The sequence below is a fragment of the Neodiprion virginianus genome, chromosome 7, assembly GCF_021901495.1.
Source record: "Neodiprion virginianus isolate iyNeoVirg1 chromosome 7, iyNeoVirg1.1, whole genome shotgun sequence".
NCBI classification, from domain to species: domain Eukaryota; kingdom Metazoa; phylum Arthropoda; class Insecta; order Hymenoptera; family Diprionidae; genus Neodiprion; species Neodiprion virginianus.
In genome coordinates this window covers 21,060,475-21,084,442 of record NC_060883.1, presented here as the reverse complement: position 1 = coordinate 21,084,442, position 23,968 = coordinate 21,060,475, and the positions used below count along the sequence as shown (strand labels likewise).

Genomic DNA, 23,968 nt, shown 5'->3' with positions numbered 1-23,968 from the left:
GCAGCATAGATGCCAGTGGTTTTTGACTATTGATTTAATTTCGAGTATCGATTCATCTTGCAGTTTACAGTATGGTGAAATCATACAGCCGATCAGCTTAACCCTCCCGATTTTTTAACTTCCTGAGCAATCAAATTACACATTGCGAGGATGGAGCACAATTTTTTCAGATTTTTTAAGTCATCAAAAATCTAATTTCACGGATTCGCAGATCAGTTGAATCAACATGGCTTCAAATTCAGGTGGCCCTTGAGAAACATAGCTGTTTTCTGTGAACAATTTACAAAATCAAATTTACCAAAATTGTTTTGGCGTCCAGAGAAAACAGGCGTAATATTCGTTTTGTATAACAATAGCGGAACTTGAACACTCGTCGACACTGAAATGAAAGAGTGTCGATAAAATATAGTTTATTTTAATCGAATTCACAAACTAAATTTCTGGACTAAAAGTTCCAAACTTCGCAGGTATTCGTCGGAACTCTAACCTGAACAAATTTCTCAGAGCAGCAGAACAACTTCAATAGGAATTTTGGTAGGTATAAATACAGGATCTTGATATAATCGAAATCGCTATGAGCAATCGAAGATTTGAATTACTATTACTTAAAATCTGAAAAAAAGAAGAACAGTTACTATTCTTTGAAACTCCAAATAATGATTTATCAATTGAAACCATCGTGAATGTTACTGACACGCGTTTTATATTCAGTTATGATTACTAAGCTCAATAAGTGTATTCTATAATCTGTAATCTTATGAGCTCTCACTTCTTAGACGCATAAAAGTGAATACCCAAGTAATCGCTGTCCTGTTTCAAGTCTTAGATTGTTGAACACTTATAAGACTATAAAAAACGAGTTTAATCATTCCCAGGCTTCACTCGCACATCCACTATGAACTTTTAGATGGCTACGAAGCCTGTGAAATAACCGATTTCATAAACTTCCGTCGATAGTTGGAGAGAAAAAACTGCTCGCGCTAACGGAATTAATTCGTTGGAACTCTTCGGTATTGAATATTCGTGGAAATGTTTTTCAGGATTTATTCAACTCAACAAATTTCATTTATTAGAATGACCTTGTTGTGGCCGATAAGAAAATAATTAGAAAAAAAAAAAAAAAAACATCGAAACAGAACTTTCTCGATCCTGCAAACGAGACAGAAAATAATGGAATGAATCAAAACAAGGCATTTAAAAACTGAGAAGAAAACATACTATTTAACGCCAGAGAAACTGTGTTAGTCACATTCATTAAGGCTATTTGCCTCAGTGAGTTGGAAAAATAATTAACTTTACAGACTGCCAATGTGTTATTTGTATACTTAGGTATACCTGAATTGTACGTAATTGGCTTTGTACGGTATCAGAGCGTACGTATAATCCACGTTTGAATAGATGACGGAATCACATCTGCAATAATACCTCATATTCAATGATAATGATGAACCGCGTAAAACAGATCACGAGAAAAATATTCATAATAAGCTTTAATCTAAGACGTAGTTGTTTCGTCACTGTAAGTTCTAGCATGCTGTGAGTATGATTTATTAGAAATATGTAAACTATCAACAATTTTTTAAGGCACATTGATGCTCGGCGTGCTCCCTAATTACCCAGAACATATCCCGTGTTATAAAATATTTCTCCACCCTCTCGATGCTGATAATGAGAACAGAGACGTTATTGTAGAGAAGTGGAAAGTTCCACGGAGTAGAAACAAGAGCAAGATAAAAACACGAAGGTATAACGACGATCGAAGGATTCTCATGAGAAATTTTCAGAAAATGTCCGTTAACATTAAGTACCAAATCCTTGAGAGTACCAAAGCCCCAAACTAGTAGAATTCCAAACGATCATTGCTCAGAATAGCGTGGCTCAAATGCTGCGATAATATGAAACGTGCATGTATTTTATTCCGAGGGCAAGTATAGCGATTCCTAATTTTTGGAACCTCCTTACGAACTGAGGATGAAACATCGAAATGCGTAATCAGGCGAGTGGAAGAATTCAGACATTAGTGCAACAAATAAATATCAATGAATTAACTATATGGAAGAATAGTGGGGTGATTAAAATTGAATAGATATTTTTCTGCACTTGCACCTGGGTAAATTTATCAAAGATGCAAAAGCGAGTGCAGTACGGGTATAAAATATACTGTACTCTCGACCGACGTTCAGTGCAAAGCATTTTGTTACGAGTGCTACACCATGTTTACCACCAAGCAAATTGTCTATGTTCTCCTAGCAGCGTTGGTATATTTCCAATTCTGCGACACGATCTCTGCTGGAAAGGATGGTGAGTAGACAACATTACTTTGAACCGAGTATCGCTTGCTCACATATTGTGAAAAGTAATTCGAGAAAAGGATTTCTCCTCCAAGAAACTTTTTCACCGACATCGTCATGCGGTGAAACACTTCCTCGTATTTTCCCTACATTGAAGTAACAGAGTTACCATTTTACCGGCAAAACATTAACGATTCTAATGTATTTTTACCAAAGATACGGCCAAAAATTCTACGACACCGAGCGCCGGAAACGCCACGACTGGTGCAAACACTACGACACCGAGTTCCGGAAACAGCACAACCGGTACGAATGGTACGATAACGACTCCTGCAAACAGCACAACCGGTACGAATGGTACGACAACGAGTCCTGGAAACAGCACAACCGGTACGAATGGTACGACACCGAGTAGTGGAAACAGCACAACCGGTACGAATGGTACGATAACGACTCCTGCAAACAGCACAACCGGTACGAATGGTACGACACCGAGTAGTGGAAACAGCACGACCGGTACGAATGGTACGATAACGACTCCTACAAACAGCACAACCGGTTCCAAGGTTACGACGCCGAGCTCCACAGACAAGAAAACCGGCGGTGATACTAAAGCAGGCAGTTCCAGTTCCAGTTCCAGTTCCAGTTCCAGTTCCAGTTCCAGTTCCAGTGAGTCAAGCTCACAATCAGTAGCTGTGAAAAAATCGTAGAACCATCCGGTTCTACAGTTGATTTGAGGTTTCTTCGGATTACCCTGCATCATATTTTTGTAAAGTTTACTAAAAATATAAATTACAGTACGCGTGCGACGATAGATTCGTCACATAAAATTATAACTACTAATTTTTCGAGTAACTGGATTACGAGAAAAAGCCCGGATCCACCGGACGCAAAGCTTCAAATTCGGATCTTGGAACTATCCGGATAGTTCGAGTACTCGAGTATCCCTGGGTATCCGTACTGTCCTAACTATCCAAACTATTCGATTAGTTACACCGCTTGATTTATCTGGATACTTAAACTGTTCGAATAATAGGAATAGTTCGGCTTCCCGCACGAGATTCGCGTCAAGATAGTTGAACTGCAAGTATCCCAGCCACGTGTTAGTTATAACTAATGTTACATGTATACTTTTGATAATGTTTGCGAATTCACTCAGGACTTTGTAACCAGATATGGAGATAAGAGTACAATTTGAGTACAGTAAAATGGAATTGCCACACGTTGTTCCTTGTGAATTCAACAGCTAGCTTACAATCTTATTAAACTTTGTTGCAAAAATACACGCAATGTTTTTCAAATTTCTCAAACCTCTCGTGTAAATGTAATTTATTTAGAAATTTTTCTGGATGTACTTACGCAATGCGGATGCTCGAACTATACGGATTTGAATTTTCGTAACCAATACTGTTCAGATATATTTTTAACCGATGGCAGTCTTAATATCGTAGAATTGTTTCTCTTTTTTACCTACGTCAGCAAACCGAGTTGCATTACTTGAATGTTTCCTTCTCTTCAGAATCCAATGGTCTATTGAGTATCGGAGGACGCATGGTGGCTGAAATGGCAGGAGAATTAAACTCGGCACTAGACACTGCACTCCGTATGATGATCTAGAAGTAGAAAATGAAGCTAGCCAACGACTTTTAAGGACGATTCTCATACGAGACAATGCTATTTACATTATTGATAAACAAATAAAATATTACCTCCCGACTCTTGCTCCAAATCCTATAATTAAGAAACCTCCGCACGGAATTGTACGAAGATGAAGAATATCGTGACTGATTGTGAGTCATCTCGAGGAAGATATTTTACTTTTATACAAAAATCAATCGAAAGCTCTGCATAGTCGCCACTATGGGAAATACCAAAGGTACTTGACAAGTTCGTGTCTGAATTTTTCAATCTTCTTGCCACGGTGATTTCTTATTATCTCGATATCGCGAGAATGTACGATAAAGCGAAGGGTCTTGCCCAGTCGAAACGAGACGTTATTATTCGTACGCGGACTGTGACGCAGATGAGTTGAAGGTAAAAGTATCGTGGATGAAATTGAGATCAAACGAAAACGACGTCGTTACGCGAGTTTACGTGCAGCCGATGTATCTGCGTGTAGTACACCATGACACTCGTCTCGCAACTCTGAAAGGGGGGGAGTTAAGACGGAGGGTAACCTCAAGGCAATCGGATTTTATCGTCCATGGAAGCCATACGATAACAATGCCAATTTATCCTCATCGAGTTTCCATTCGTTGAAAAAATTCCAAACTTATGCCAGAACTCGTTGTCGTTCGAAGAAAAGCTTTTGCAGGAGAATAAAATATTCAGGTGCATATGTTTGATCACTCCTTTACAAACCTCTTACTCTTCGATCTCTCCGTCTTCCTTATTGTTCGGTTCATCCGTCATTATTCAGCATAATGGCGGTTTATTTTTCACCGAGAAAGTATGGGCGATCATTAAACCGAATCCCTCCAGAGCTTTCACTAGAGTGATTGAAAAAAAAAAAATGAATGCAGTATTTTTTTTTCAATCACACGTTTAATAGTCGTAGGAATAGACAATAAGACGCTTGTCATAATTTGAGCCCTTAATCTGAGTATTTAATGGTTCCTCAACGGTTAATTTTTTGCTAAAAAAAGGTGCTTATAAACTGGAATCACATATATATTAAATAATACTTACAATAATTACAAAATAAATTTTCTCAAGTTGACAGTTAATCGAATGACATGATTTTATAGCGGCTGAAATGCTTCACAGAGATGAAAAACCACAATATTCTGTGATAGATCTAGTATTATATTTTCGTTGTTAATCTCGAAAAACAGGAAATTTTTATACGATTTCAACTTTAACCTTGAATAACTTTTTAAAGAGTTGGGTTATGAAAAAATTGCAAGAGGCCTTTTTTTGTAAAGCATAAAAGTCCCAACAAAAATACGTATCGGACACTTATGTACATCGCTTCGTTACTGAGTGATTACAAAATTCAGAAATAACTAAAATTATTGTGTCATGATAATTAAATGGAAGATGGAAAAATTGCGTTCAGGAAACAATAAATTATAACAAGCGTCTTATTTTCATTTTCTACTACTGTTAAGCGTGTAACTTTCAAATAAAAAAAAAAACTAATAGTCAATTTTTTTGGACCACTCTTCACCGCTCACGCCTGTTCGACAAGGCATTCTGTTAATTTTCGAATATTCGTTCAAAAAACAGACCGCAAGCATTCCATGTGAATTTGGGCTTTACACGTCAAGAATCCAAACTGACAAGTGCCACTGGTTAATTGATCACTTCGAAAATGTCGATAGTTGCGTTACAAACCACAACCAGATGCACAAGATCATCAGCTATGAGTTTTATTTTACCGAGAAGATATAATAACCGGCTTTGGATTCCACAGAAAATTACATGCTGCCACAAACGCGCATTTCTCCGTCTGGTCCTAAAAGCAGACAGTGAAAGTGTAACAGCAACGCCCGAGGGTGAACTCGGGATCCACTTTACAACGTAGTTCGTCCGCCGAGCGTTTTGGACGCTAGAAAATTTCACGGGTAAAGAAATTCCACAGGATGCAAGGCGGCCGCTTTAATTCTACGGGGGTCAGCTGTTTCCGAAAAGAAAGTGCGAATTTTATGAGTTTCCAACGCGACCCACGCGGTCGTAATTCATTCGAAATCAGCCAAACCCAAGTGCCGATGGATCGATCTTGCCGGCGATCGACGAGCAAATTCGTCGAGCGTCCTAATCGCGTACGTAAAGGCGATGCTGATTTATATTATTATCGCATTGGCCCCGATACGAGAAGTGGGAAAAAGAACAAAAAACTCTTCTTCTTCCCGAGATTGCCTGTTAGCCACACCGAGTTCCGAAGTCACGAGACGATCTTAACGATCCTTGGCCGATTATATTCATTCATCTGCTACTGATTAATTGAGCCTCCGAGTAGACTGAAAAAAAAAAAAAAACAAATCGCGCGAAAATGACGAGTCCGTTTTTCGCATCGCTTGATTCCTTCCCATCCATCCTTCATTTCACTTCGTTCATCTTAATCTTCGTCCTTCGTCGATCGCCAAAACGACCTCAATCACGTTTTAGAAAAAAGTTGTCAACGTCCTTTACTCTTTTTCTCCACGATTCAGTCGCGGATTACACCGGTTCGCTTAAGGTTTCTCAATTGGTTTCAGTTTTCAGGAGTAGAGAATAAGAAAAAAAAAAAAAAAGAAACATACCGTCAATTCATCCCGACTACGGTTCTTACTGCCAAAACCGAGCTCCGCCATTAGAGGCACCTGAATTTCGGTCGAGACGAGCAGCTGGAGCGAGTGTGCCGGGGAAATCACTCCGAGCTACTTCAGCGTCGCGTTTTGCATGCAAATCAACTAGTCCTGCAGGTAGGGATAATCCTAGGCCAGATCTTGAGCGCACCACGTCGGGACTGAGGAATACGTGATAATATTATATTAGCGTGGCCGGTTGCCTGGGCTCCGTAGACGTCGTGGGAAGACTGGCTGCAGAAGCCGTCGACGAAACTCGTCCGAGGCTCGAATTGCGCTTGACAAAGGCATAACTCTGTTCGAATCACGCCCCAAAGTCGATGGAAATTAAAACCTGAACTCCTAATTGGCTTCCCACGTTCCAAGATGAACCTCGGATTCGAAATCAAGACGCTGTTGGGATCGCCGGATATTCAACCCCCCGCAAGGATGGATGATCCTGCGGATTTCTTTCTCGAACTGATTTTGTTTTTCGTTTGTCGGTATGATTCACCGGCTGAACTCTGAGCTTGTGTTCGTGACAACGTGTCTTTCGAAAAACGACAGGTGACTGCGACACGTGTCATTCGCGTTGCCGAACTCGGCTCAAAGGATCGTCGAGGATCAAAGCTCCAGCTCTGAACGACGCGAGGTTAAAAGCTCACGCGAATTTTACGGTAAGATGTCTGTGCTTTCAAGCTGGATCAAGCCTGGGTATCCATTTGACGACGCATGCTATACAAGTATTCGAGATGTCTGAGTAAGACACGTTCGGATCGAGTCCGACTTATTCCTGGAAGAAGATTTAAAAACTCGACTAATATTGGAGGATGAAAATGAAACGCGTGCGTACTCGAAAAATTTGTGACAAATACTGAGAAATTTTTTTTCATAAAACCTGAAGGAGGCGGGAAAATATTTAAAGGTCGCCACCAATTACTGTGATATTTTTTATTTATTTTTGTGTGTACACTTTACGGACTTGTGTATATATTGGTTTATTGCTTTTTATTTTATTTTTTTGTATCGTGGTCCAATTAATAGTTCACCAATGAACAATAAACTGCGCCTAACAATTCCGCAGTTGACTGTTCTCGTCTTTTATCCGAAAGAATAATCGTCTCGGCGAAATTTGGATAACAATTTTTGTTATCGAAATAAGAATATCGCATCGCGTTAATGTCACTATTTTGTTTTCAGTACTGATTTTCACGAACAATGATTAATTAAACCGTGATACGAAAAAAAAAAAAATAACATTATAAATATGTATAAATCTGTAAGATGTACACATAAAAGTAAATAAAAAATATTACAACAACTGGTAGCGGCCTCTAAATATTTTTCTACCTCCTTCGGATCTTACGACAATTTGTTTATTCATTTATTTTTTTTCAGTATTTGTTACAAATTTTTCGAACGACTCCTTAAAAAATTTCTCGATTGTTTTTTTTTTTTTTTTTGTTTTTTCTTCCGTTGACAACAGGGCGAATCTTTTGTGAAATAGACAGCCGATTATCAGCAACTGTAGCGCGTATAACGGCGTGTTGCCATTTAACAAACGAAGCTGGGAGGGAAGTTTCACCCCCGGGGAAATCGGCTGATCGAGTCAAATATTTGAAGGAACCGTCGCCCCTTCAACCTCCCGTGTATAATCGATTACCAACGGTAGGCGGTCCGCGTGGAGACCATCATAGACTGTTGATCGAATTGCGGAATCCGGCGGGATTATGCGAGGCGAATATAAGCTCGCGAAACGAGAGCTTCGAAGCGCGAGCGAAAACTGCAGGCGAGCAAAAGTTGTTCCAAACCTTGTTTCGGTGAAAAAAACGTGCTTCTCGACGGGGAAATTTCACCCTCTTAGCTTTCCTCCGAATTCCGTGAAGGAGAGTAGCGACTCGATATTGGCTCAGAGTTTTCGGGAATTCGATTTCTGCCCCTCGAAGGGCGTGTATTCCCCGCCGTATTAGCGGGATGTACTTTACCCCTGTGCACACCCTCTCTCACTCCTCGGTGACACCGAGAACGAGGGCGTCAACCGTGACGTCATCATCGACGGCGAGAAATTTTCACATTCGACGAAATTTGCATCCCGAGGTTTAAATATGCCCACGCATGAACATGACTCGGGTAAAGATTCGGGGAACCGGGTCTGAAAGCCCCAAAGCGTCGGTCGTTAGCCTTGGTTAATTAATGCTCGACGGTTCTCGGCCGTTATTATTAGCTCGATTCGCGTTCGAACCGCGGGGATTTTTGTTTGTTCTACTTTTAATTGTCGGAAGTGGATGTGTATGAATAGATACCCGGAGGCGTACCCGCAAGGCAAACGTTTCACCGATACTTTTCGGAACAAACAACTCTGTATCAGCTGTCCGGCAAATTTCACTTTTTGTCAAATATCGCCCAAGGAGCTTTTGCCTCGACGTTCCGGTCCCCCAAGCTAACTTATCGCTCGCTGCCTCGGATGTCTAACTCAGAATTTGAATCCATGGCGCCTCGACGCTCGCTGGAAGTAAAAGTATCGCCACCGATGACCGAACTTACGATTAAATCGTAACTCGATGCGAACCGTTTTGGAAAATAACGAGCATTGAATGTCGACGAGTTTTTATAGGATTTTATGAATTTTAATAAGTGCTGGAATATAACCCCGTTTGTCTACGATGAAAATCAACGATACAATCACCGTCCTTTTCACGGTAAAACGACCGGAGCTGAATGCAGCGCAGCAAATTTTCACACGATGTGTTTTCCTTCAATTTCACCGCTCGGCACTTCAGCGTTCGATTATATTAATCCCCTATTATTACCGAAATAATCAATCACCCCGACAAAGTTTCAATTACTCGGCTCGTTTGTGTTGCTTTTTCATTACGGTATCAAAGTGTTAAAAATTGCCTAATACTTTTCAATTCGATACAATTTTCGTATTTTCACTCACTCGTGTTGCGGCAACGATTGATCCGAACATGTCGAATGAAAAATTGTCCAACAATTCCTGTCGGCTCGTCACGAAACTGAAAGCACTTTTTATCGAAACACTTTCGACATACACGCGAATGAACTTAGTTTTCGCGAATTGATATCGCAGGTGTAAATTCTTCTAGTACCTATCAAGCTTTCGCAATAATTCCATCAGCTGGAAGTTAATTTTACGAGGTAATCAATTCTCGTTAAGTTTTGATTTTAGATTCTCATTACGCCCGCCGTGAATCCGAGAGTTATTACAGCAAAAACGTTGAGCTTCGGCGCCTCGGTATGGTATACTTATATTTCACCTCCAACATTCATCCTTTTCTTAACTTTGATAAGTCGCCTAACTGCACCGGCTCTCGGCTCTCGGTTCCTTTGTTTCCGAGAGACGAGGAAGTTGTTCGCCTCCTCTAGCTGCAGAAAACTTTTCTTTTATCTACTCGAAAAAATAATAATTCAAACCATGTACAGGCGCGTAGGAAATCCATCATGTAAGGGGAAGTCCCTCCCATTTCAGATGCCGTGATTTATTTCTAACACATCTGTGTACGATCTGAGAAAACACGGAGTGTCCTCCGTGTCCCCAAAAACCGATCAGAACTTTCGAAACGCGCATGAATTTATTGGCTTCGCTTATTCTTTTATTCAGTTTTCCCTTCTTCTTCGAACCAACGCTGGAGAAACGGATATCGCGAGAAGTTCCTCCGGACTCTCGTCATCGTCGTTAGTCCTACCGCGGATCGGATACGAGTCTAGTTCCGTAGTTTCGGATCCTGGATCTCGCCGTTTTGCCTTCGTTACACTTTGCAATCAACTGGCTCTCAAATACCGACGACGAGTTCGCAAACTACGTACCTGCCCACCTACCGCTTTGAAAAGCATGGAAGTATCTCCTCGCTGCTACAATTGAGGAACAGCTCAACTCCGTGTCGTTATAAACCCGGAACTGAAGCACCTTTTCTTCTGCACTTTTATTCCCGTTACGGCTCGGCTTCGGTCCGTGAAACTTCTGGATGCAGGCTTTTATCCAGGGTCAGCTGAACTCGCGTCAAACTCAGACTCCAACACGTGAAGCGTTATCGCAAAAAAAAACAAGAAAAAAACAGAGTATTATACATAGGCTGATTAAAATTTTTAACATCGTGTTGGTACTCAAGAAGATGCTTATCAGCTTCGTTATTTCAAAGTCACGAACCGCTGCTGAGGAAGACAAATTCTAGTTTCATAGTTTAATCAAAAATGATGAACAACTGTTTACTCATGTGAAGGGGATTATAATCTAAAATCATACCCGTTCTTAGAAGTTTTTTTTCTAAGTAAATTGAAATGCTTAGATCGATTCAAGTTCGAGAGCTTTATTATTCATGGTTTCAAGAATATTTCAGAATTTTTTCATCGAAATTATTAATAAAATGGCGACATGGCGCGTATAAGTAGAAAACGACCACGTCTTGAATCCGGTAGCGCAGATTTCTCGGTTAATTTCCATTCAATCGTCTTGAAATTTTGACACCATCTTTGAAACTTGTCTATCGAATCAATGTCGTGGCTGGATTTTTTAAAATCAATCCCAAATTTTTTTTATAAAAATTGTTATAGCAGTTTTTTGGTCGAAAAATGAAAGTTTTTGTTCATCATCGTATATAACGGGCTACGAGCATTGACCAAAAAAGTGTTTTTGATATAACATTTTTTTTCTAATCTCTTACTAGATGAACAATAATGTGAGGAGATGTGCTGCTACTTATATGCGCCATGCCGCCATACTGTTATCAATATCAATGAAAAAATTGTGAAATATTCTTAAAACTATAAATAATAAAGTCCCGATACTCAAATTTCTCTAAGTGTTTTCATCTTCTTTAAAAAAAAAATGTAAAAACAGATTTGATTTGAGACCGTCCAAGCAGTAAATCTGTATCAAACCTCTTTCTTCAATTGATCAAGAATGAAAAATAATGGTCCCAAGTTTGCTCGATTCATCAACAGTCCCATTGTTATTATGTTAGAACACAATGATCGAATCCCTTATAATTATATGATAGAAGAGGAAACTTTTCCGTAGCTTCGGTACGAGTTACGAGGAGAATATAAGAGGTGGATACGGTTCGAAGACGGTTAAGTGGCTTAGCACCTCGCGTTTCCCGGGGTCCAGGAACGCCCGATGCCATTGCCCGGGATGCCTCATCTGTAATCCACGGAATCCGCAAATTCCCACAGAATGTCGATCCGGCATTCCTCCGCGGTGCAGAGAGACGCAGAGCAATGCTTGATCCGGTTGGTATTGGTCCTTGGCGTCGCGTTTCCTCAATTCTTGTTTCAATTTCGGCTCACCTTAACGAAGGTCGTTGCAGTCGGAATCGTGATTGACGGTGGTAAATAAAAACTGGCGGATCTCTGTAATAACTGAATCTGTGGTAATTATTTCTGGGTCAAGGATGTCGAGGTTTTATACAAGCGATGGAAGGTGATCGGTTGAAAAATTAAGGTCATGTAGCATTTCTACTTTTACCGACGGAGGAAATTCACCCTTTTTCTTCCTGTATTAAATAAACAAACGAACGGCAGAAAAGGGCGAGTTTGCTCGATCGTTAAGGGTTTGAATACTACACGGCCTTAAAGAACGAATAACGCCAAACTAACGTCAATATTTTTACAAACCAATTTTTTCGATAATTGTGCTTTTACGGTATTTATTTTCGCACTAATATTTTATTACAGCAATAATACAACGAGTGATATTCTAACGGTAGAGATAATTTCGAGGAAAGAGTCTACGATAGAGTTCGTTTCCTTTGAAAAAGTTTGATTAACAATCCCGAGATACTCGCAGAGCGGTCATTGTTGAGGAAAAAGAGATGCCTGTGGAATCTTTCTTCTGCTAAAGCTTTCATGCTTTTGTGCACTCGCATACTTTTCACGATTTCTTCCACACGCCTGTTTACCCGCAGAAGACTGATAGCCGCTTCGAATTTTCCTACCGTAAATCACGCTCATCGCTTTTATACTTAAAGACGTTATTTATAGTTCGGCTTTGAAACGTTCTGAAGATGAGCGAACAATCAGCCGTGAAAAAAATTTCACGTTATTAACTAACAAGCTAATGTGCTGTCAAGATAAAGAACGGACGGATTAACGGATCGTTAAAATATTCAAAAAATATTTACATTAACATGATTTTTTTTTTTTTTTGCATTATCCGATAGTAGAGACCGGATTTTTTATGGACCTGGCATTGCCGATTGATCGCAAGTAGACAATTTACGTGGAAATTTCGCACTCGAGACTTTAAACGCGTTTTTTCAAAACGGTGTATACTCTTAAAAGAAGAGTTTTCTCAAGCTGTCAGATTCAACTTTTGATACTCCATTCTTCACGCTATTATTCATCTTGCTTCGGAAGCTTTTTTTTTTATTGAAATCTTGTTATTTTTTTTATTCAACGAAATAATTGCAGAAGACTAGGCTAAGTTCGATACTTTTTTTCAAATCGCCATTTCGTCAATTTTGATAAAAATAAAAACAAAACGTTCATCTACAATATGAGCAAGTGAATTTTCTTCACTCTGAATTCGAGAAACGTAATGTTTTTTTTCTCGTATCGAGAAAAGATCGTTAGAATAAAATCCAGACTCAGCTAATTTGACATTCAGATTTTAGAATTCGGTTTAACGAATTTTACTTCGTCTTTTTTTTTTTGATCAGTCTCTCTTCCCGTTTTCTTTTTCATTCCGAATTTTCGAGTAACCAATGTCGAATTTTAGTTGGTCTTTCATCCGAGACGCGAAAAGGTAATTAGCATTCTTCAGAGTTCGAAGGGTGAAAGAGAAGGAAGAACTCGAGTTATTTCCACGGAGAAGCGAATTGATATTCAAACTAGCTCAAGGCTCTTGGTTATCAGATGCCGCGTATACCTTTTACCCACCGTTATACGCGTATACACCCCGGCCATAAACAGCTTAGCTAAATTGCCAATATGAAAGCCAACAATTCCTTTGGCACGCGCCTTTTCGCGGGTGGTTGGGCCGCCGGTAGCTCGTCATTAATTCGGGGCATAGTAGACTCGGGAAACAAAGGGGCTCCCTGCACAATGGAAGTAGCTATTAGGAAGATATCGACTTACCCTTATCAGAGCCAAGGAGAACCTTATACACGCCCCGGGACTCTGCTGTCCGACCTACACGGCCTGGCATCACGTCTCGCCCTCCGAAAGCGATAAGTGATTTTTCCCGTTCAATAGTCGTTCCGATAATCGATAAGTTACTTTTCACGTATATCCAACATTGACGAAGAGTCAGATATTGAAAGTGAAATCGGAATTTCATCGAAAGACTTTCCTCTCGTCGATATGTAAAGATAAAAAAATTGAAGAGCTCGTACTTGAAGGAAAAGAATTTTTATCACCGAGTTTAAACGTGTTCCACAAAAATCGTTCTACTATGTGGATAATTTTTACATTTTATTTTTTATTTTACCGTCGTTATTAGAAACGTTCAACGGAACGTGACTTTATATACTTGCATATATGTATATTTTTATTATCTAAGCTGAAGACATGAAAACATGATCAGAAACGTTGAAATTTAATAACACTTATTAGGGTTAAATGGAATCTTACTGCTACTACTTACTAGGAAAAATGATTTACCACGATAATAGCGTGAGGGCATAACCACCAAAAATTATTATTGTTATTTCTTTCCATTCCAATAATTGACGACTTGGATAATCAATGCTCAGAAAATAGACATCCTCGTTTGTATAACTTTGTTTGTATCAATTGTTTATTCGTTTCAGTAGTCCTCGATATAGGGAATGAGTTATTAATTATATAATTGTACTTTCCAAGATCTCATTGCGTCTTCCTTCTCTCAAATATTCGACAAGACTGACGGACTGAGAACGCTGAACAAGAATCTGTTATTACTTGTCACTATGGACACATAAGAGCGTAATATAAACACAAACTGCTTAGGTTTGACAAATCGTTCTCATATACAATAGAGATTAGTTTTTGTATACACCTTTGTATACACAGGTATATGTGAAATCACATTCAAAGTGTTTGCCAAAAAAAAAAAGAAGAATGCCGGTAACGCCCTTCTGTTTTTATCTTTGAAAATTTTCTAATATCATTTCTGGATTTTCGCAAACTTCAATTTATTTATGCGTTTCAGCGGTTTCTAGAGCGATTGCGGATTAAAAAAACTGATTGTTACAACCTTCTGTTTGGATCGTTCTTTTTCATGTGCTTATTAATGGAAAAAGGTCGTATCTGCCTAACGGACGGTCTTTTGCGTTTATATTTTCAAACGCTTGATTTTGATTGAATAATACGTTTTGATCATTTTCAGAGCAAATAGCGGAAAAAAAAATGATCTACCCCTTTGGCACTGAAATCGCATTTTTGGCGGTTGTGGCCTTCCACGTATATATACACTGCTTGTGAGAAGAATTTCATTTGTTACAGTAACTAGAAAAATTCAGCAAAACAGGTATCGTTGAAAACAATGTTTGAATATTGTTGGGATTACGAAAAACGAGCTATTATCGATCCTTTTTTGGTAATTGCAACGCAAAATCAGTTTCTGATGTTTACTCTACTTTTCTAGTCAAGCAAGGCTTTAACGTCAATTTATTCTCGCACAAGCATTAAATTTTCGCAACAGTTGCAAGAAAATGTAGCAGCAGCGATCGTAATGAGAATTTTTCGATTGTGGCAAAAAATGAAAATAGTTGAGGACTCAGCGGTAACCGGAACTAAAAATTTCTCTCAGTGTACCATCAGACACGCGGTATACTTTGGTATAATTTCCCGCGAAAATTTGGGCGGGTGAATAACGGTTTTCGGGGTGCAAGGTTGAATTGCACAAAGAGGGAGAAACCGGAGTCGTTTTACCTTTGAGTCGGGAGCCGGATAGCAGGTTATATATATTTCAAGAAAATATGTTAGGGGTACGCGTAGGCGGGTAAGGCAAACGTTGAGGTTGACAGATTTGGCCAATTTGCATATCTTTTGTGCGAACGGTGCCCGGTTTTTGAGCATGCGGAAAAATAAGCACGCGGTTCGTTTTACGGGCACCCGAGCTTTTACATGCGGCCCGGTTCTCCGGGGCTAGAAAACAAAGCTTCGTTATACGCTTGTCTATTTGCTTATATTTTTCCTCTCCGCCTAGTTCTGTTATTCTCCTTTGTTTCTAACTCTCTGCTTTCACCCTTCCGACCCTTAAAAATTCACGGTAAAAATTTCACATTATGCGAATTGGCAGCTTTTACCCATCGTGGTTCTATTTGTTTTATGACAAAATCATCCTGTGTTTCTATCAAATTATTGTACTATTCGTAAGCATAAGCAGATCTGTGAATATATCTGCACAAATAAATTATACCGAAATTATAAACAAAACATTGAATATCGATGCGTTGTTACGGATCTCTTCAAAATTATTAAAAATCTACAAGTTTTGTTCGATTTTACTTTACAACGGCTCGTTTCATGCAATGCATCTTTTTTTAGCAATCAATTGAACGTTGATTTTTGATTATTGTAATAAATATCGGCGTGATGTTGTAAAATTGGAAATTCAAAGATGAAAAGAAACTTGTTTCAGCATGGAATAAGAATAATCTGATAAATCCTAAATGCACGAGGATCTCGTACCTATTAAAATATAGATTGCGAAAAAGTATACAGTATGATAAACAAACATAAACCCTTGAAAAAAAAATTGTTTTCACTGGAATCCTTTTCATCGCTTCAACTTTATTATTTATTATTATTCCAATATGGGTACTACGAGCAGTTGGACGTAGAAAAGGTATTATTCGAACGGTAAAAGGAAGTCCAGTTGGAGTGGAATTAATGGCTCGATAAAGAAACATGGCCGACTATTAATCGCCGGTTACAAACGTATTCGTGAAAGCGATTAAGATATGCCACTTGCCCAACTCACCTGCACGTATGCCAGCCGCTCGGCAGGCGTCGATCTCTGTCGATTTTCCCGAGTGAATGCGAGTACAACACGAATATCCTCAACGGCGAAATTGAGATCTAGGGACTAGATGGATGTGAACTTGACCGATAATGCGTGTTTACTTATTCATCGTTCTATTTCGAGATAATTATAACACGCGTAGGCATGAACGTTTATTTATTTATTTTTTTTAATCACTTTTTCTAATGCCGTTTGTCTCTCAATTTTTTCAGAACTAATATTTCGCATGTTATAATCAGAACGAGAGGGGCGTAAATTGACGGCATTTTCTGACCGTCATAATTATTGTAATACAAGTAATAAAAAATATATATAAACCGAACAATATCTTTTAGAATTTACTTGCAATCTTCCCGCTCGATATAATTTGTATTAAATCATCTTCCTGGTGACGTTTTTTTTTTTTTTCTCATCCGCACGAATAAATTTTCCTCGAATTTCACTTCTTCGAAGCTTTTTCATTTCTCAGTAACATCTTGCATATTTATCGCCATTTCCTGTGGTTAAACGTCAGGTGTTTTACTCGTTATAACGACGCGAACGATGAATTTTATTAACGTAATGGAGATGGGGGACACAGGACAGACCTTGGCTCGACTGAATTATTAGATCTGATATCGTCCCGGTGTTTTTTTAGTTACATACTTTTTATTTGTCATAATATCTGAGAATAACCAACGAACTTCAAGTTGGCAAGATCAACATGAATGCAAATTGTTTCGTAAAATTGACAAATTGTTATTTCCCACCATGCATCACGTGCAGATGGATATATAATATTACTGCTGATAAAAGCGTAATAAATTTAGCTCGGTTGCGTTACCGCGATTAATTAAACTCTCGGAATTACACGATTTATCTTTCTTCCCTTCTTTTTTTTTTTTCTTTTGCGATACACGCAGCGATCACGTTTTCGAAGAGACAATGCGGCTTTTCCTTTCGACGCTGCTTGTGTCTTTTTTTTTTTTTTTTTTTTACCGGTCACGCCGTGCGAATTACAAGGATGAAAATATACTCTTCTGCATTCCCCTAGACGCACATAAATTTGACGAAATCTCCAAGGCGATCCGGGCAATCACTCTTCGACTCCGTATTATTTTTGTCAAATTGTTCGTTTATTTCATTCGATTATTCAGCAGAGGATCTGAACATTTACACTAGCATATGAATAACATGAAATATATATTATATTATATAATATATATAACATATATTATATTATTGTTTACGAAAAAGTCGACGATGAAACGCTGTGATCATTTGTGTGAGAAAAGTCGCTATAAATAAATAGTTATTGTTTTTTTTCGCAACCCTATCACCTCACCTTGTATTTAATATTCCGCGTAAATACGATAAACGACGCGATAAATATTTAATTATCGCACTCACGTGACACAGATACACACAGATATATTGTACAGTATTGAATATCTATACACATATACAATATGTATATTTATTTATGCATATAGCGTGACACGGCTTGGTATTTTGAATGTAAAATATACATGTATATATACATGTATACATACATATATATATATATATATATATATATATATATATATATATATATCATATATTCTCGCATAATTTTCTCTTCTTTTATATATATACCATAGGCTATATTATTTAACAATCGTTATTCACTCTGGAAATATAGAAAATCGAATTACAAGTGTTAATAAGTTTATAAATTATAATCGTAATATGTCCTGTGGTCGTATAATACATACCTATGTTAAACATGTACATGGTTATTATATTTTTAACAAATTAATACCTATGTATACTTATTATTATTATTATTATAACCACTTATCACGAAATGACCGAAAATGACGTCTTCGATAATTCAAATTACTTTTGAACGAAACCGGTCAAGCCTTGATCAATTAGCTTCGCACATGTATATCTATTATCTATACATATATATATTCATGGTGAGATAGATTTTTTTATTTAGCCAAATTCTCATTTTAAAATATGTCACTTTTCGTCTTATCGCTCGATCGAATTATATCGGCCGTAATTGATTTTGAAGTTTACTTTCAAAATGACGACAGGATTGATTTCTTTTTCTTTTGTCTTTTGCACTTTTCAATCTACAGTGTCAATCAAAGTATTAGCCAATTATTTACAGTTAAGTAGCTTTACATAACAGTTTTTGCAATTCTTTCGTTACCGTAACTGAAATTATCGATTTTATTAACCGGACGATTGGAATTTTATTTCTAATTCTTATCTCACGAGTGTAGCTCGGTTACGTTGGTTTGAAATTTACGAAACTTGAGTATCACGAATTCGTGTTGTTGCTATTCGAATCACGATCCGTTATATAATCGACAAGTAAATTTAGCACCCTGTATTCTGTACATTCATACACCCCTTCATTTATTATTCATCATTTCTCTTTAACGAATGTTTGTTTTCGCTTGATTTTCATCTTTAATTTACATTAATTAATTTAAGAATTCCGTTATTTTCGTTATCATTGTCCAAGCAAGCCAATCATTCATTAAATGTATCGTATAATTTCACCATTTTTATTATACATATATTTTTATACTCCCTTTAAAGCATTTCCATTTTAATCATCATTTTTACACACAGAGATATTGGCGTTGTAATTTTCGCATTTAAGCCTATACATGTAATAAATTTTTATATTATCGGTATACATTTATCGGAGTTGAAACAGGACCACGTAATATAGAGAATATTTATCTCTCCTAATTTTACAATTATACGAATGAATGAATGGCCTCGATTCAATTTTACATATCTATATGTCAAATTTTATATTTACACGACACGTATGCAAGCAAATATTTCTGTCAATATACAAATCGATGATTGAAAAGTACGAAAAATCTAATCACTTGATTCCACATTTTCAAATCTTGAGTCCCGCAGCTATCTACGTAAATAATCAAATTTTACGCCAGAAAAAATAGATCAACGCCTGAAGAATTGCATCCTGAACATATTAGAGATCATAATAGGATCTTTTTCAATCGACTCTGAGAAATTTGAAATTCAAACTGGAAATTTTCTATCGGCTGGCCTAGAATTGTTCAGTAAATTAAGTCACCTTACGAATTACATCACCTCGATACATTCGTCTTTAATATTGTCATTCAGAGTAAAATCTTCTATCTGTATTTACCAGAGACGTGAATTTAAAATGTTTAACACTGAAAAATTGATCGATATTTCCAGTAAAATTTACTAATTTTAAGTTAAACTCATAGTGTTTATTTAGGCCGGGAAAATTATTTGAAATGTCGATCGTCGATAATAAAAGTAATGTGTTTTTTAGGCGTTCAATATTATCCGTGAATCGTTTTCACGACATTGGACAATTTTTATTTATTTTTTTTTTTTTATTCAACACATAAATTTCTGCTCGTTTCTTGCATATTTATTCCAACTTTTACATTCACTCGGGTAAGATTGTTGGAATCAGCTGTTATACTCGTCGATTTTTCACGTGAGAAGGAAAAAATAAAATATTGAAAAATTACGTCGAACAATGAACACCCGAGTAAAAACCTGACACGTTAATCTATAGGAACAAATCGCCTCCGATAATTTCAGTCCTTGCGCAATTGCAAGCCTTACAGTGATAAAGGATTTATAAAATTCCGTCGCAACTGCGGGCATATATATATATATTCTTTTTTTCCAGATGGAAAAAATCACACCCGGTCTTGCGAAAAGTTTGCACACCCCTTTTCTTCCCACTAAATTCAGCCCGACAAAAATACACGTCTTTACCACTCGTTCACATTATCAGGATCACTAGCATGAACAGATCACTATTGATTACCAGCAAAGAGGATTAGAACGGCGAAGATGGCTGCAAGGAAGAAAGTTCGAGGCAGCCGAGCGTCACAGCCTGAAACAGAAAAATTTATCCCTTCGTCATTTGTCCAAAATTACCGAAAAAAAGAGTAGAAAATTAGAATTTTATTTATTCCGAATAAGCAAAGCACAGAATGTGAAAATACGGAGAAATGAAAGTTACAAAATTAAAAATTGAGAGCGACTGATACTTCGAACAGCCGAGTAAACGATAGAAGTTATTAAGCGAACATCAAAGTTCAGAGGGAGCTCAATCTCGATTCGAAAAATGCAGAAGGATCAGAATAATCCTGAGAGGACGAAATACAGAATCTACTGAGAATTCGGAATTTGTGAAATTCGTCAACTCGAAGCCAGTTTTATCAAGATTATTTCATTGTATCTGAGAATCGTTCGTGTCATCGAAGAAAAAAAGAACGCAAATGAAAAGGCAACATAGTTTTAATAACATTTAAACGGTGCATCTTTTTTCCCGTACGTTCAATTTATTCAAGACGCTGTTACATTAAATCGTTTTCCTCATTCGTTTCACTTCGGCAGCGTAACGCCATCTATTAGCTGAAACTGGTAACGTTGGAAAGAATAAACTTGTCTCTAACGTTTTGCATTCTTTTAGGTATTTTTTCCATTCTGTCTTACCGTGTTACGGAATTTTGACATTTCGAGTCTTTGATCAGTTCAAATTGACAAATTCGGATTCGTAAATTTTCGAAAAAGGCACGAGTCTGAAAATTGAAAAGTCATCTTGACACTCTTCGGTATTTTCACAATTTGATGATGCCCTTCGTAATCTTGCCCATCTCGAAAAAAAAAGAAAAAAATTGTCGGTATAAATTTATTCATACATTTTTGCGTTCCAAATTTTTATTCTTCTACAAGCCAACTTTTCGCATTTATGGTCCTTATACGTTTTCAACTGTCGGTAATTTGACTCTCGGGATATCGTCCCGTCGAATTTTCGGTCTTTCCCAATTTTCCACCCCACCCTTCCAAAAGCAGATATCGGGAATCCGGGATGACCGGAAGCAACGAAACACTCGAGAGGGACGATCCTCGATATCTTTTATCTCTTCCTGTCCCGTGACTCGATCGACCCTCTCGGGACTGGGAGAAACCCGGAGTAAACAGGGACTCGGGGAAAATTGCCGGCCAACCATGAACCAGATATGATAACATCACCCTCCTCGCTCCTTCATCCACGATTTTCCCCTACCTTAAACCATTTGCCTTCTACTCGATTCCGCTCCAATTACCGCGGATAGAACTATGATTGAAAGAAAATATTCTCAAGGTATCCGCAAGTGGAATTGCCGCGCAATTAGCATCGGATTTTAACTTATCGGGATATTTGTACAGATGTTAAATATTTGCAAGAATTTAACGCGATTCGTAAAATTCACAGATATAACGTAAATAAGTTAGTTAATTCTGCTGACACGTTTTTTTTTCACGCACGTGTAACTTTCGTTTTCAATAATTGAAGAGGAGAATTAAAAAGATTACAAGTGCAACAAATTTTACTCACAGTCGTTTATAATTCTCCGCTTCAACTGTCCATAAGTGAATCAGCAGAGTTTTGTGACAGTTTGGAGAAAATCTTAATGCGCAATTCGCATCAAGTTGCGTAACGCGGGTGTTTTGTTCAGGTGTTCAAATATGTTTGATCAGATTGCCAGCTTCGATTGGCTCGAGACTAATTTCAATCCTTCATGTTTTCACTGGTTTTATTTTCTACAGGTAAAAATTGACCAGATCATTCATCACTGATTTGTAAATTTCGAGGAAATCTATTAAACTCCCAAGTTTGAAGTGAACGTAGTTCAAAGATTCGCGATAAATTCACCTAATTAGATTTACGATTCGATCGTGACAATAAACAAAAATTCTACCTCAACGAACGAGGGTTGAAGAAATCTCCAATTGGTTGTCAGGCATATCGTGATTTACAGAAAACGAAACTGTAGTATCAAATTGATCCAAAAAATATTCAACTACTCGAAAAACCGATTCATAAATACTACTGGCTCTGAGTAAACCGGATTTCGAACCCGCTTATTTAGCTGGGACAGGATGATCGCGGTGCTAGGCGATTATCGAATCCCCTAAATCTTTCCGGGTAGCATCCGGGGCTCAAATCCAGGGGATTGATCCGTCGGTAGAAATACAGAGGGTGAAAATGAGCGAAGGGATCGAGTATTATGTACTGGTAATTCGTTAGAAACTGATGAGCATCGGAGTAATAAAGATGGATCAAAGATGTGACAAAGTACAAAGCTGCCCAAAATCACATTGCGAAAGGAATAAAACCCAGAAAAAAATTACCGAGTTTCTAGACAAGAAAAAAAGTGTCTTGAACTTGAACTAAACGGCAAAAAATCAGATAAATTTTACTTTGGCGGAAGAAATTATCAGCGTGCAGCTATGATAATGAATATTATCAGTTCGACTAAGAAAATTTGCAATCGATCTAAGAAAATTGATCTATTGTAGATTTTCGATGAGATATTTATTCGATTTCATATCGTGACGCACGTTAAATATTCGCAAAATATTTACTCGACTTGAATAAATGTCGATTGATTGATTTTTTGAAATTTTTTATTCCATTTTCTACCGTTAAAATAAATTTAACGACACAGGCTGCAAACTAACTCATTTGTGTAAAGGAATTGAGAAATTTTACTGATAAGTCGTCAAATGGATTTGTTATTTTTTCACACAAAGTGGAAGATTTCATGGAAACAAATGCATTAAAATTATTTATTATCTGACCTATTAAAATTCAGCAATTCTTGATCTACAGTTTCTTTGTTTTCAGAGAAAAAAGGAAGTTATTGTAATCTCTGAGGAAATGAAAAGTTGAAATCTCCACGTTTTGAAGCTTAGAGGATCACCTCCAACCATTTTCAGATAGTCAACTTTTTTGTCCGACGATATCTCGAGAACGAATAACCGGATTTTTATGATTTTGATCTCAATCGTCGTGGACTTTTCAAACTTAGAACTGATTAGATTTTCGCATTGATCGATTCGGTGCTTTTTTAATTGTTTAAATACTAAAATGCAAAAAAAAAAAAAAACAAATGATCATATATTGAGAACGGATCAATGGATTTGAATGAAAATTGGTACCGAGTAGGTTTTTGGGTCGCTAACCACGAATCTTAGGTCTGATTTACGAAATTGGAAATCGAATTGAAATGGCGGAGAAAATCTAACGCAGTTTCGATTTTGGTAAAAATTGGTAATTGGATAAAAAATCCAAGCTCATACTTCAAAAATTTGTAATTTTCGATCAAAGAAACTGTCATATTTTCATGCAACATGTTGTCCCACTACAAAATCGTTAATTGCGAATCTGAATTTGTAGTTTGAAATTCAAATTTGATAATGTTCTTATTTTTCTCCACGAACTTGGAACCTGCAGTGCGAGAACGGTAATTTAAAAAGCTGGCTCACGGCCAGTCCAAAGTCGTTTGTTTCCGTCATCGTTGGTGCGTCAAGACATAGTCTAGTCCGAAAAGCTTCCGACTTTATTTCTCCTTATTTATTCGAGGCAATGCCGCCCTCTGCTC

General features: G+C 37.6%; 2 protein-coding genes across 4 annotated transcripts in view; one reads left to right on the top strand and one right to left on the bottom strand.

The window, feature by feature from the left end:
- The first annotated feature begins 2,167 nt into the window (after positions 1–2,167).
- Positions 2,168–4,007, top strand: LOC124308897 (autotransporter adhesin BpaC-like). Of its 2 annotated transcripts, XM_046772058.1 has the most exons (4): positions 2,168–2,301; positions 2,508–2,606; positions 2,691–2,948; positions 3,811–4,007. In XM_046772058.1, exons 1-4 carry the CDS (start codon positions 2,214–2,216, stop codon positions 3,906–3,908), a joined length of 543 nt encoding a protein of 180 aa, XP_046628014.1. In that variant the 5' UTR covers positions 2,168–2,213; the 3' UTR covers positions 3,909–4,007. The 2 variants fall into 2 exon arrangements, with proteins under 2 accessions (XP_046628014.1, XP_046628013.1); XM_046772057.1 differs by having other exon boundaries at positions 2,508–2,948.
- Positions 4,008–18,091: 14,084 nt separating this feature from the next.
- The window catches only part of LOC124308830 (uncharacterized), a 46,776-nt gene continuing 40,899 nt past the window's right edge, over positions 18,092–23,968 (bottom strand). For both annotated transcript variants that reach the window (XM_046771962.1, XM_046771963.1), the window contains one exon: positions 18,092–20,427. In XM_046771962.1, coding sequence (XP_046627918.1) covers positions 20,348–20,427 — 80 coding nt within the window. In that variant the 3' untranslated portion in view covers positions 18,092–20,347. The remainder of the gene's footprint in view (positions 20,428–23,968) is intronic.